The sequence below is a fragment of the Rhamphochromis sp. 'chilingali' genome (assembly GCF_963969265.1).
Source record: "Rhamphochromis sp. 'chilingali' genome assembly, chromosome: 17".
NCBI classification, from domain to species: domain Eukaryota; kingdom Metazoa; phylum Chordata; class Actinopteri; order Cichliformes; family Cichlidae; genus Rhamphochromis; species Rhamphochromis sp. 'chilingali'.
Window position 1 is genome coordinate 23,718,972 of NC_137944.1, and position 13,942 is coordinate 23,732,913.

The 13,942-nt window shown below is 37.9% G+C and overlaps 2 protein-coding genes across 5 annotated transcripts in view; one reads left to right on the forward strand and one right to left on the reverse strand.

Annotated features, from left to right (window-relative positions):
• ash1l (ash1 (absent, small, or homeotic)-like) overlaps positions 1-13,942 on the reverse strand; it is a 125,521-nt gene that overhangs the window by 51,277 nt on the left and 60,302 nt on the right. The window lies entirely within an intron of this gene.
• On the forward strand, positions 375-8,708 carry LOC308385199 (uncharacterized protein). 4 transcript variants are annotated; one of them, XR_013969471.1, is made up of 5 exons: positions 375-4,842; positions 5,791-6,159; positions 6,341-6,477; positions 6,564-6,786; positions 6,875-8,708. XR_013969471.1 is itself a non-coding variant. In XM_080864004.1 (3 exons), the coding sequence occupies exons 1-2, from the start codon at positions 532-534 to the stop codon at positions 4,518-4,520; spliced, it is 3,897 nt and encodes a 1,298-aa protein (XP_080720130.1). In that variant the 5' UTR covers positions 375-531; the 3' UTR covers positions 4,521-4,551; positions 4,824-4,839. The 4 variants fall into 4 exon arrangements, 3 of the variants coding, with proteins under 3 accessions (XP_080720130.1, XP_080720132.1, XP_080720131.1); XM_080864004.1 differs by lacking the exons at positions 5,791-6,159; positions 6,341-6,477; positions 6,564-6,786; positions 6,875-8,708 and having other exon boundaries at positions 375-4,419; positions 4,512-4,551; positions 4,824-4,839; XM_080864006.1 differs by lacking the exons at positions 5,791-6,159; positions 6,341-6,477; positions 6,564-6,786; positions 6,875-8,708 and having other exon boundaries at positions 375-4,128; positions 4,259-4,375; positions 4,463-4,548.

Here is a 13,942-nt window from a genome sequence, read left to right on the forward strand (position 1 = left end):
AGGATCAGAAGCCAATCACAGATCATGAGGATAAAGCTGAAAAGACGACTGTGCTACAAAGGCCATCAGCTGTTCCAGACTGTCACCTGGTCTAAACTCATTCAAGCCCTGCGTAAACTCAAACAAATTCATCCACAGTACACAGATATTATTATCAGAGATGATGCATTGCTTTGTGATCCAACGTTACCTGATGATGACAGCAGTGATGAAGCCAGCATGGGAAGTGATGATTATGATGAAGCAGATTTAATGGAAATTGACAACTATGAAAAAGATGCCCTTTTGTGCGAAAGTGAGTCTGAAAGTGAACAAGCTATTAATATGCAATCCTGTGATGAACAACCAGAGGAACAAAATCCAGATGAACCAGAAAGTGATTTGAACAATGGAGGTTTTGCTCTAGAAAGTTGTCTGCAGCCTGTTGACATTTCAGAAGAGATTCTCTGTTTCACTGATAACACATATTGTGTGGCTCCTGCAGAAAGAAACAATCCTGTTAGCTTCTTCAGAACTCCTCATTTGGAAGCCATGGCATTTCCTGTGCAGTTTCCTACCGGTCAGAATACACTGGATGAAAAGAGACTTCTTAAACTCACACCAAGTGCTTACTTCAAGTCAAGGCTTTTCAACATTGATGCAAGATTTGCTAAAGACACAAATTACCTGTTTTTCTCACAGTTTGTCACTGAAATACATTTGGCTAATTCCAGCATGACAATACAGCTAAGGAAAGGTAAAACTATGACCAAAGATGGACGCAAAATCACATCAGGAATGTTACAAAGTAAGACAGAAGTAGAGAAGCTGGTAAGAAATAAAGATGCAATCAGATTTATGCAGCCACTCAGAGGAACTCCAGCTTACTGGCAGAAAACTACCAAAGATTTATTCAGTATGATTCGTCAAATAGGAACACCTCAGTTCTTTGTCACTTTCTCTGCTGCTGAGATGAGATGGCCTGAAGTGATTCAAGCAATAAAGAGACAGCAAGGTGAAGAGGTTGATTTTGAAGCCCTGGACTGGTCAGAAAAGTGTGAAATTCTAAGATCAAATCCAGTAACCACCATGCGGATGTTTGATAAGCGTGTTGAGGCTTTGTTCAGAGATTTGCTTTTTTCTCCTGCACAGCCCCTTGGTGAGATCATTGATTACTTTTACAGAGTTGAGTTCCAGCACAGAGGTAGTCCGCATATACACATGTTGCTGTGGATTCGAGAAAAGGTAGAAGCAGATGTGGATGATGACCAAACTGTCTGTGACTTTGTGGACAGATACATCTCAGCTCAACTCCCTGATCCAGAAAAACAACCTGAACTGCACAAAAAAGTCTCTGAACTACAAAAGCACAGCAAGAACCACACAAAGACATGCTTTAAGAGTGTGAACTCTGGTTGTAGATTTGGGTTTCCAAAACCACCATCCACAAGAACAATGATTGTGAGACAGGATGAGGATTCAGACACTGAAGCTGCAAAAGCCAAACTCAGACCTTTGTTGAACCTGCTGAAGGAACCTGAAGCTGCTTCCCTCACCATAGAGCAGATTCTGTCACGATGCAACTTGACAATGAATGAGTATGAACAATGCCTCCAGAACATAAACAAGAAAACAGCTCTGATTCTGAAACGTGACCCAAAGGACTGTTGGATCAACAATTACAACCCAGATCTGCTTGAAGCCTGGAACTCTAATTTAGATGTCTCATTCATTTTGAATGCCTATTCATGTGTAGAATACCTCTGTAAATATATAACAAAGAAAGAATCTGGCCTCTCTGAATACCTGAAGACAGTTATCGATAACTCTGATAAGAACACCGTCAATGAATGTGATGAAATGAGAGCTGTGATGCAGGCTTACTCAAAAAAGAGAGAGATCAGCGCACAGGAGTGTGTGACTCGAGTCTGTGGCCTAAAAATGAAAAAATGTTCCCGCAGTGTTGTATTTGTACCAACAGATGATAACCCAGTAAAAATGAGTCGGCCCATGAGCTTCCTGGAAAGCACAACACACGACAGTTGTAATATTTGGATGACAAGTTTGAGTGATAAATACAAATGCAGACCTGAGACCCCAGAATATGAGGAAATGTCGCTGGCTGATTTTGCTGCCCTGTGCCGGTTGGTGAGTGGTCCAAATGAAGGAAAAGATGTGCTTCCTCTTCTAAACCAGCTTGGATTTGTACAAAGGCGAAAGAATGATAAACCAGCTATAATCAGGTATTACCACTGTTCACAGGAAAAAGATCCTGAGCAATATTATGGTCGACTGTTGAGACTTTACCTTCCACACAGATCAGAGCAGGAACTGAAACCACAATGTTTCCAAACCTATCAGTCCTTCTACAACTCGGGTTTTGTGCGACTTCCATGTTCAGACCACAGTGAGTCTGTGAAACGGATTGTGAAAAGAAATAAAGACAAGTATGAGAAGAACTCTGAGGATATTGAGAGTGCACTGGAAGAGTTTGAACAAAATAGGGATGTTGTGATCGATGAATGGTGTAATCTTGCTCCTGAATCTGAAGTTGTGAGGCTGCAATGTGATGAGAATCTTCCTGAGAGACATTCTGATGATGAGAACGAACAGGAGAATGTCCCTGACTACAGTCGTCAGTCTGATGCTGTAACAAAGATCAGAGCCATCAGAGAACAACCTGCAGTCGATCCAGCCGTGGTACGTGTAATGTATCAGAATCTGAACCAGAAGCAGGCCTGCGTGTTCTATGCCATAAGAGACTGGTGTATTCAGCGAGTTTGTGGTTTGAACCCAGATCCATTTTTCTTCTATATCAACGGTGGTGCAGGAACTGGAAAGTCACATCTGATTAAATGTATTCACTCTGAAGCATCAAAGATCCTGAGCAGACTGCCTGCTAATGCAGAAGAAGCTGACATATCAAATCCAACTGTTTTACTTACTTCATTTACCGGGACAGCAGCTTTTTCTATCAATGGCTCTACATTACATTCTCTACTGAAACTACCCAGGAGTCTGAAACCACCCATTCAAGGACTTGGTAACCAACTGGATGAAGTCAGATCTGAGCTGATGAATGCAGAAATTATTGTTATTGATGAGATTTCAATGGTTTCAAAACCCCTTTTTGCCTATGTGGATGCAAGACTGAAACAAATCAAAGGCACTCAGAGACCTTTTGGTGGAATGTCAGTTTTAGCTGTTGGAGATTTTTACCAGCTGCCACCAGTGCGACAGTCTAAACCTCTCTGCGTTTACGATCCAGAACAGATTGACCTATGGCAGGAACATTTTCAGATGATCACTCTAACCGAGATCATGCGTCAGAAAGATGATGTGGCCTTTGCAGAGATGCTGAACAGGATTAGAGTGAAAGAAAAGACGGATGAGCTTTCTCAGTGCGACAGAGATTTGTTGTCACAGGCTGTGACTGCACCAGAAGAATGTCCAACTGAGGTCTTACACATTTATGCCACCAACAAGAATGTGGAATCCCATAACACAGATACCCTGAAGAAGCTTCATTCAAACATCATAATCATCACTGCAGACGATTTCCAGAAGGATAAACGTACAGGCAGAATGGAACGAAGAGACAAACCATTTACAGGTGGGAGAAATGATTTACCTGACACTCTGAATGTTGCTGAAGGAGCTCGAGTCATGCTGACCAGAAACTTGGACACACTAAACGGTTTAGTCAACGGTGCTTTTGGTATACTGGTAAAGGTGGTGAGATCTGAAAATGATGGACACATAATCAAACTGGGGCTCAGAATGGACAACCGGCAGCCTATGAGACACAACCGCAGTGCTAATGCAGCATCTGATGATCTGGTTTACATTGAGAGAGCAGAGGAGAGTCTGAAGTTTAAAGGAGCGGTACGCAGACAGTTTCCTGTAAAGCTAGCATTCGCTTGCACAATTCACAAAACTCAGGGTCTTACAACACAGGCAGCTGTAGTTTCAATGAAGAACATTTTTGAACCAGGTATGGCTTATGTTGCTCTCAGCAGGGTGACGTCTCTCAGTGGACTCTATTTGCAGGACTTGGATGAGAAAAAGATTTACTCCAATCCCGAGGTAACTGCAGCACTCCAAACCATGAGACAAGCCAGCGTTGAGGAAATGATGCCTCTTCTTCAGGTCAGAGAAACAGCCAGCAGACTTGACACTCTTACACTGATCCATCACAATACGGAGGGTTTGCCATCTCACATCAGTGACATCAAGAGTCATCATGAAATGTGTTTAGCAGATGTTTTGTGTCTCACAGAGTCTCACCTCCAAGGCTCCTTTGTTGCAGACAGTCTTCATTTGGACGGCTACACCATGTTCAAACGCAACAGACATGTGTCCTACACAAACTTTCCTCACATGGCCAGCAGAAGTGGTGGGGGAGTTGTTGTGTATTTGAGGAATCATTTTCAGGTTCAGGTAAAACAGTATGTGCATAATGTCACTGATCTTGAGTTTTTAGTGTTGAAGGTTCAGGCTCCATTCCCTGCACTCATTGCTGTTGTGTACAGACCCCCTGACTACAGTTTGACACCATTCATGCAAAACCTGGTAAGTCTTTTAGATTCCCTTGAAATAATGGACTGTCACCCAATCATTGTGTGTGGAGATTTTAATGAGAACCAGTTGCAGAGTGGAAGAAAACAGATTCTGGAGCAGTTTCAGTCGAGAGGGTATTCACAGCTGATCACTTCTGCCACTACAGACAAGAACACCCTGCTTGACCTCATTTTTATTTCTCAGCCAGATCAATGTCTCCATTCCGGTGTTCTGAGATCATACTACAGTTACCACAACCCTGTGTTTTGTGTCCTGTCCTCGAGCCAATCATGAAGTCGTCTGGTGAGTTTTGAAACAATTACAGATCATGTTTGTTACAGAGTTTACTGATTGTAGAGTATGAAAAATATTTTTCATTGGAAAAAATTGTCTTCCCTACTCTGTCTGTAAGAAGACCCTTTCTTATTGCAATGTTATTAATCATGTCACCAAATCATGGCTGTACTTCATGCAGAGCCGGGAGATCTGCTTTCTGTTATCATGCACCTCAGATCTGAAATATACTGCATTAAACGGACATAATTTATTTTTTATTCTCATGTTTTAAATGACTAAATCTACTTATACATTTTTTCATGGATGTTAATTGTCATCTCCTTTTTTGATACTTTTTTTACTCTGACGTATGTATCTCAACAAACGAGATCTTCCCCTCCAAGATGCTTTCAAATATGAAATAGTAAATAAATAAATCACAGATAAATGCAGGTATTTATTATGGGTCACATGAATAAATACAGACAATTATATTTTCTTGATTATAGTAAATTTTGTAGAATCAAATGTTTTTTGGATGAATGAGGTTTTGCTTATCATGTTTTACAGGTAAAAAATGTTAAAAGTTTTAAACTATCTTTAGGCTACCAGAGATGTCTATAATTATACATTATGTAGAGAAAAACATTTTCACAGCTTACAGAATTTGTATAAAAACTGATTTAGAAGTACATGGAAAGTTTCTGCATCAATTTTCTGACTTGGCTTTTATCCGGGTGGGTTTGGGTTTGGGTGGATAAAGGCCAAGTCAGAATTCTCTGAGCAGCTGGAAAAAGCTGCTAATAAACAAAGACATCAGAAAGCGGGGGCTTTAGGTGTAGCCCCCGCTTTCTGACGCACTAATTAGATTTAGTAACTGACACCCCATACCAGCATTATATAGACACTTGGGGGCTGAGATGGGTGGGTGGGGAGGGGGGGTGGGTGGTGTTAAAAGCACTTTATGTTTTGTAGATGTATTTTTTTCAGACAGGGCACACACAGTCCTGTTTCCTTTGTGGGAAAACCTTCAAACTTCACCATCCTCAGCTGAAACAACAACATCTTAACACCATCTTCATGAACTGCTAAGCCAAACCTGATCCATCAGTGCTGGACTGCACAGATAACTACATGCCACACAGAGACTGCTGTTTTATGAACTGCCATACCAGTATGTCTTCAATGGAGAAGATGACACACCCATCACCTGACCTCCTGCCTGATCTGGAGACCATCATGATGCTGCCACACTACACACCTCTGAGACCATGAATGATGACTCCTACTGAGGAAACTGTATTTCCTGTCAGAGATGCTCAGTGATCCTCAGAGCAGAGAGCGGTATGATTCTTTATCTTTGATAAAAAATGTCAGTGTTTTTAATTCAATTAATTAATTAAAATCCTGTTTAGTGCATAAATAATTCCACACTCAAATGATTATACTTGTTGACACTTTTTGAGTTTTAATTCACATTATGGATTACAAATCTATGCTTTTTCTACTCTGTCTCTCTGTGCAGGTATTGCTGTCTTCTGAGTTCTTCAGTGTCCCAACTGAGACATTCAAACCTCATTGCAGAGCTCATGTCTTTCCTCACCATCATGTGAGTGTGAGATTGCTCTGGATTCTGGTTATGTGGCCTGCAGCACCTATAAGGTATTTCAACATTGTTCATTGCATAACTTATTTGTAGTTTTTAGGCCTTAACACAAATAAAATGTTCCTTTTTCTGTATTTTTTAGAACAAGCTCGTCCAGTGTGCCTGCATTCCAGCTTCTTAGACTCTACTCAAGTGGACAGAGTATCAGTGTTTGGCCACTCTTACAGACACCGACTTCTGTCAACTCACTGCTACTGATCAGGCACCTGACTCCAGGAAGACAGAGGGCTGCAAGCCTGTCATCGTTTCCAGTGTGGCTTTGTATTCTTGGGGTAGCATCAGATTTTTCCCACAAATATTCAAAGGTAACACTTATTTTAAGCGTAGTTATTAAGTCAAAAGTCTTCCCTTGTGTTAATTTTATTTTTTTTATTTGTTTTTGTTTTCTTTTAGATTTATGTGCAGTGATCGGATGTGGTGGAGCTTTGTTAACTGTGTGGAAAACATCTGTTTGTGATGATATTTACAATGAGGCTTTAAGGTGACAGTTTCCATGTAATTTCAATCCTTTTACTAAGCAAAAACATGTTTGCAATTAACATATTTTTTTTAAGTTTTGTCTTCTGGATTTCTGGTTAACATTCCTCTGTGACAGCAAATACTAAACTGGTCCAAGTACCCAGCATATCATTGGTCAAAGGCAAAAAGGACCACATGTCACACTAGCAATGAATTATTGACTGTGTTTGTGTCATCAGATTTAACTAACAATATCAGACATATGAAACTGAACTCTGGATTAATGTGCAGATTTTTTTTGTGTTTTTTTTTTATTGTTGAATAATTATTTTGTAGAACAAACCCAATCTATTTACCCAAACAATGTAACTTGTTTGGGTAAATAGTGGATTAATATATCTAAGTCTATAAGTATAGCAAGCTGAATTCATACAGACACACAGCTCTAAATCCTGGATTGTAGGATGTACAAAAATGATCATGTGATTATTATGGACATTTAAATAACTATATCTATTGAACCATTACATGTATTCTTTTTAGAAATTACACAATCTCAAAATGTGAAAAAAGAAAGTGTTTAAGAGAATAAATAATGTGTGTTTGTATGAATCCTGCCTTAGTATGGGGTGTCAGTAACTACATTAGTATAGAGTAGGTCTAACAGTGGTTTTCCACATCTGCTCTAATACAGCAGTCCCCAACCTTTTTTGCGCCACGGACCGGTTTATGCCCGACAATATTTTCATGGACCGGCCTTTAAGGTGTCGCGGATAAATATAACAAAATAAAACTAGTACCGGTACTGAAAAAAAGAAAATTTATTCATAACACACATGAAAAGACCCAGGAAAACCGAGTAAACGATAAAAACGATAACAAAATAACGCTGAAAACCGATAAAAACCCTGAAAACTATACATTTCACACCTGAGCCTCATCTCTCGCGGCCCGGTACCAAACGACTCACGGACCGGTACCGGTCCGAGGCCCGGGGGTTGGGGACCGCTGCTGTAATATATATAGATAATGGGTCAGACATATAAAGTCATTTTGAAAAGTTCATAAAGGTCATTTATATGTGTTCCTCTTTATCATTTTATATCAGGTCAAACAGCTGACTTGAGTTTTGATCAGAGTAGAACCATAACATTCATGCTAATGGTTCTACTGTTTACAGTTACTTTATGATGGATTTCACCCTGGTCACAGCACTATGTGAAAAGCTGTTAGAGGTAAAGTTAAGCCAATTAATACCTCATCATAAGTCACTCTCTAACGCAAAGCAGTGATTATTTTTCACTGTAATTTATTCCACAACGATGTTCTTTATTTGATCCTTGTTTCTTTAAATATGCAAATCGATTGTTCAGCTGTGTGACTCTCCACACCTCAAATATATCACAATGTGGACTTCATTTTGACAGTATTTTGTAGATTGGTACCATATTTATCATCAAATCAGGAAACTGTAAACTAATTGAAAAAATTAAGCTTATGAAAATTTTAATGTGGCATAGGAACATGTTGTTTATCCTTGCCAAATGGTATTTACACAAAACTCCAGCAAATCAGAGGATATATTTTTGTCTCTCACTTGCTATATATGTGTATATTTTTGCAGTTAATAGCCTATCATGTGTCTGCGCATCTTAGGGCCATAAACATAAACATGGCAAACAAGGATATGTTCACAATTCCAACAGATGCTTCAATTGTTTGTATAGATTTTAGATCAATTTGATTTGCATTTTCTATTAATATTTTTCTGTTTGTCCCAAATGGTATTTTTTATTTCTTTATGCCATTATTGTAATCATTGGAAACAACTGAGTAAATATTTTGTATCATATGTTTCTAAAAATATTTGAATGTTCTACTTTTCTACTACTGGTTTTCTACTTTCTAAACTTTCTGCCACTTTTTGGCATTTCAATAACATTATTTTTGGGTGTTTTAATCTCTGACCGCAGCATCTTGTGCATTTATTACCTAAATGTTGTTTGTGTGGGTCTTGCCTTTGTTATGTTTTTTTGCCATTTTTAGATTTCACCAGCTGTGCAAACTCGCAATTTTACCTTGGTTTTGTTCCACATTAGTTTATCTGCCGGCACATTTTCTTCCTTTTCTAATGTTTTTGGTAATTTTTCACAGTTAAACAAGTAACTTTGAGGTTACTTCAGCATTTTCAGCTGTTATCTGTTGACAGTTTTGCCTAATTATTACATTTCTGCAAATTTCTAGCAGTTCTGATAAGTTGTAATATTTCTGCCAAGTTTTTAATTTTCTACTAAATTATATTATTTCTGCTAGGTTACACTACTTTTGTTTGTTATGTTATGTTAAGTTATGTTATTCTAAATTATTGCATTTCTGCTAAGTTATTACATTTTTCTTAACTTGATATTGTTCTGCAAAGTTATTAAAATTTCAGCAACTTTTTAAACACTGACTTTGATTTCTTCAGCTTCTTCAGCTATTTTCAACTATTTTCAGCAGACAGCTTCAGCTTTACCGTTTCCTCTAAGTGATTGCAGTTCTGCTAAGTTATTACATTTTAGCAAAGTTCTTTTGCTTCTGCAAAGTTTTTACAATTTCTGCAACTTTTCAGCTTTTTCAGCTACTTTTTGCATACAGCTTCAGCTTTAAGCATCCACACTGCATTTTCGCAGGAAATGCAAATTTTTCTAGTTATTGTGTGGATGCTTTAAGCATCCACACTATTGAGTTCCTGTTTCTCTTTATTCTTTATTATTATTATTATTATTATTCTAGTTGCTTCCGTACACTTTTTGGCACTTAACTACTTCCACAATTTTCAGCCGATTTTCACCGTTCAAATTTTAAACTATTCTGCTATTTCTGCTAATTTACGCTATGATTTTTGCTATTTTTAACTATTATACTTTTTAAAATATTAAGCTTTTTTCCTTTAATTTGTCCCATTGAAATGAATGGGAAACTTCTGCAATTCTGCTAAAATTTGCTTGTTTTTGAAACTTAACTACTTCCTCATATTTTCACCTAGAACAACCATTCAAACTTTAAAATGTTCACAAATTATTGGGCTATTCAGGTATGATTCAGCTTTTTCAAATGTTTTACTGTTTTACTTTTATGCCTCTTAAAGTTTTGAGTTGCAAAATTGTGATTTTTCACAAAATACATGCGTTGTTATGGTTGCTATGCTCTTGGCTTCCAGTGTGCCACTGAAGGTTTTGCAATTTTCACTTCATGTCCGAACAACTTCTTGCTACTTGCTCAATTTTCACTCAACTTCCACAAATTATACATCAAAACGTAGGTATTTTTGCTGGCTTTCAGAAAATGTCACTATCATTGTTGTGGGATTTATAGAATTTTTGCAAATCTCCTCAGACCAACACAAGGTCTCAAAACTCTCCATATAAAGTCAATGGAGAGCTTGTTCAAAATCATCGCTGGATTTCTGTAATGAGAGGCATATTCGAATTGTCATATCTCCTTAACGAAGCGACTTTAAGACATGAGGCTTGTCCCCGAATATCTTCAGACACCCCTGACGCTCACAATTCAAGAATTTCTTTCTCACCTATTACCGTTCTGAAATGAGTTGGACTTGTTTGAGGGTAGGAAATTCGTCCTTCGCTCAGATTTCTTCAGATTTAAAACTCTGGAAATGAACCACTTTTTTCTCTCGTCATAATTTTTTTTTGGATTTCCACAGAGACCTGAAAATTTCCATGACTGTTCACCAAAGCCTGCTGTCTCTTACGGTGAAAGAATGATATCGATACTCCAAATAGATTTCGAGTTACAAAGCGTTGTTTGAGGGCAAGTCAAGGCAGTTTTTGCTTCGCTCTACTCAGTTATGGTGCATTAGAAGTCAAATATCTTTAATAATTCATATTTTAATGATAAATTGTAAACACTGGAAGATTCCCCCATCTCTTCTGAACAAAACGGTGTAAGAATGACCGCTCTAGCCCCTACGGTTTGGGAATTATGGTCATTTGTTTGAGGGGAGTCCTCACTATGAGAAATAGGCTGCAATAATCCTGTGCCTCTCTGTGCTGCGTGTGTAAAAAGAGGCACATGTTTTGGCGGGAAAAAGTACACAGGCTCTCTGATTGGTGGATTCAAATTCAGCAGCTCCCAGGCTGACCTAGAAACTTACTTCTCTCTCCCTGTGCATTTTTTTGCTGATTTTTTCATTTAACAAGTATATTTGAGGGACCCTCAGCATGTTCAGCATTTTTTCAGCTGTCCATTTTGCTTTTCCAATTTTTCTGTTTAACTGATTACTATTGTGCTAAATCATACTATTTCTGCTATTTTATAAGATTTGTGCCTAATATAGTATTTCTGCTAAATTACAGTATTTCTGCTTTTTATACTATTTGTGCTAAAACATAGTATTTCTACTAAATGTAGTATTTATGCTTAATCATACTATTTCTGCTTTTTATGGGATTTGTGCCTAATATAGTATTTCTGCTTTTTATAGGATTTTTGCTCAAACATAGTATTTCTACTAAATGTAGTGTTTATGCTTAATCATCCTATTTCTGCTTTTTATAGGATTTGTGCTTAATATAGTATTTCTGCTAAATTATAGTATTTCTGCTTTTTATAGTATTTGTGCTAAAACATAGTATTTCTACTAAATGTAGTATTTATGCTTAATCATAGTATTTCTATATATTTCTGCCAGGTCCCCAGGCAGCCAATCCTCTGTGAGGACTTAGACATTCAAATTTTCAAATCAGGGCCTGCACGGTTTCCCAGCCAATCATATATGTGTCCTGAGGCATTCAAATTTGCATATTGGGGCCTTCATGGCTTCTAAGCCAGCCAATCATATCTGAGGGCTGAGGAATTCAAATCCACAAATCAGGGCCTGCACAGCTTCCCAGCCAGCCAATCATGTATGTGGGCTCCAGGTATTCAAATTTGCATATTGGGGAATTCGTGGCTTCTAAGTCAACAAGTCATCCATGTCATATATCTCTAAAAATTCATATTTTAATGATAAATTGTCAACACTTGAAGATTCCCCCATCTCTTCTGAACAAAACGGTGTAAGAATGACCGCTCTAGCCCCTATGGTTAGGAAATTATGGTCATTTGTTTGAGGGGAATCCTCACTATGTGAAATAAACTGAAAGAAGCAGGTCTATGTCTCTGTGCTGCGTGTGTAAAAAGATGCACCTGTTTTGGCGGGAAAATGTAAACAGCCTCTCTGATTGGTGGATTCAAATTCAGCAGCTCCCAGGCTGACCTAGAAACTTAGTCCTCTCTCCCTGTGTGTGTGTGTGTGTGTGTGTGTGTGTGTGTGTTTAGTGGGAGAGAGAGGACCCTGCCCTTATTTGGCAGCATGTCATTGTAGGATTTAAATTGAACATAGTTAGACTGGTTGACTGGATTAGAGCCTGTGTTTGTGTGTCCCTCTGTGCATTTGTGTTTCAATAAGTTATTACTATTCTGCTAAATCATAGTATTTCTGGTACTTTTCGGTACTTGTGCTAAATACAGTATTTCTGCTAAATCATACTATTTCTGCTTTTCATAGGATTTATGCCTAATATAGTATTTCTGCTAAATTATAGTATTTCTGCTTTTTATAGGATTTGTGCCTAACATAGTATTTCTGCTAAATTATAGTATTTCTGCTTTTTATAGGATTTGTGCCTAACATAGTATTTCTGCTAAATTATAGTATTTCTGCTTTTTATACTATTTGTTCTAAATTATAGTATTTCTGCTTTTTATAGGATTTGTGCTTAATATAGTATTTCTGCTAAATTATAGTTTTTCTTCTTTTTATAGTATTTGTGCTAAAACATAGTATTTCTACTAAATGTAGTATTTATGCTTAATAATAGTATTTCTATATATTTCTGCCAGGTCCGCAGGTAGCCAATCCTCTGTGAGGACTGAGACATTCAAATTTTCAAATCAGGGCCTGCACAGTTTCCCAGCCAATCAAATAAGTGTCCTGAGGCATTCAAATTTGCATATTGGGGCCTTCGTGGCTTCTAAGCCAGCCAATCATATCTGAGGGCTGAGGAATTCAAATCCACAAATCAGGGCCTGCACGGCTTCCCAGCCAGCCAATCACATATGTGGTCTCAGGCATTCAAATTTGCATATTGGGGAATTCGTGGCTTCTAAGTCAACAAGTCATCCATGTCATATATCTCTAAAAATTCATATTTTAATATTAAATTGTCAACACTTGAAGATTCCCCCATCTCTTCTGAACAAAACGGTGTAAGAATGACCGTTCTAGCCCCTACGGTTAGGAAATTACGGTCATTTATTTGAGGGGAGTCGTCACTATGAGAAATAGACTGCAAAAATCCTGTGTCTCTCTGTGCTGCTGCGTGTGTAAACAGATGCACCTGTTTTGGTGGGGAAAAGTGCACAGCCTCTCTGATTGGTGGATTCAAATTCACCAGCTCCCAGGCTGACCTAGAAACTTACTTCTCTCTCCCTGTGTGTGTGTGTGTGTGTGTGTGTGTGTGTGTGTGTGTGTGTGTGTGTGTGTGTGACAGAGAGATAGAGAGAGAGAAAGCCTTTTAATGGGATGATCCCATTGTAAGATTCAAATTCAATATATTTAGACTGGTTGACTGAGTTGGATCTTGTGTGTGTGTCTCTCTGTGCATGTGTGTTTCCTCATGTGTACATATTTGTAATTGTGTGGCAGTCATAAATTTTTTTGCAGATTTTTGTCATTTAACAAGTATATTTGAGGGAACCTCAGCATGTTCAGCATTTTTTCAGCTGTCCATTTTGCTTTTCCAATTTTTCTGTTTAACTTATTACTATTGTGCTAAATCACACTATTTCTGCTATTTTATAAGATTTGTGCTTAATATACTATTTCTGCTTTTATAGGATTTGTGCTTAATATAGTATTTCTGCTTTTTATAAGATTTGTGCTTAATATAGTATTTCTGCTAAATGTAGTATTTATGCTTAATCATACTATTTCTGCTTTTCATAGGATTTGTGCTT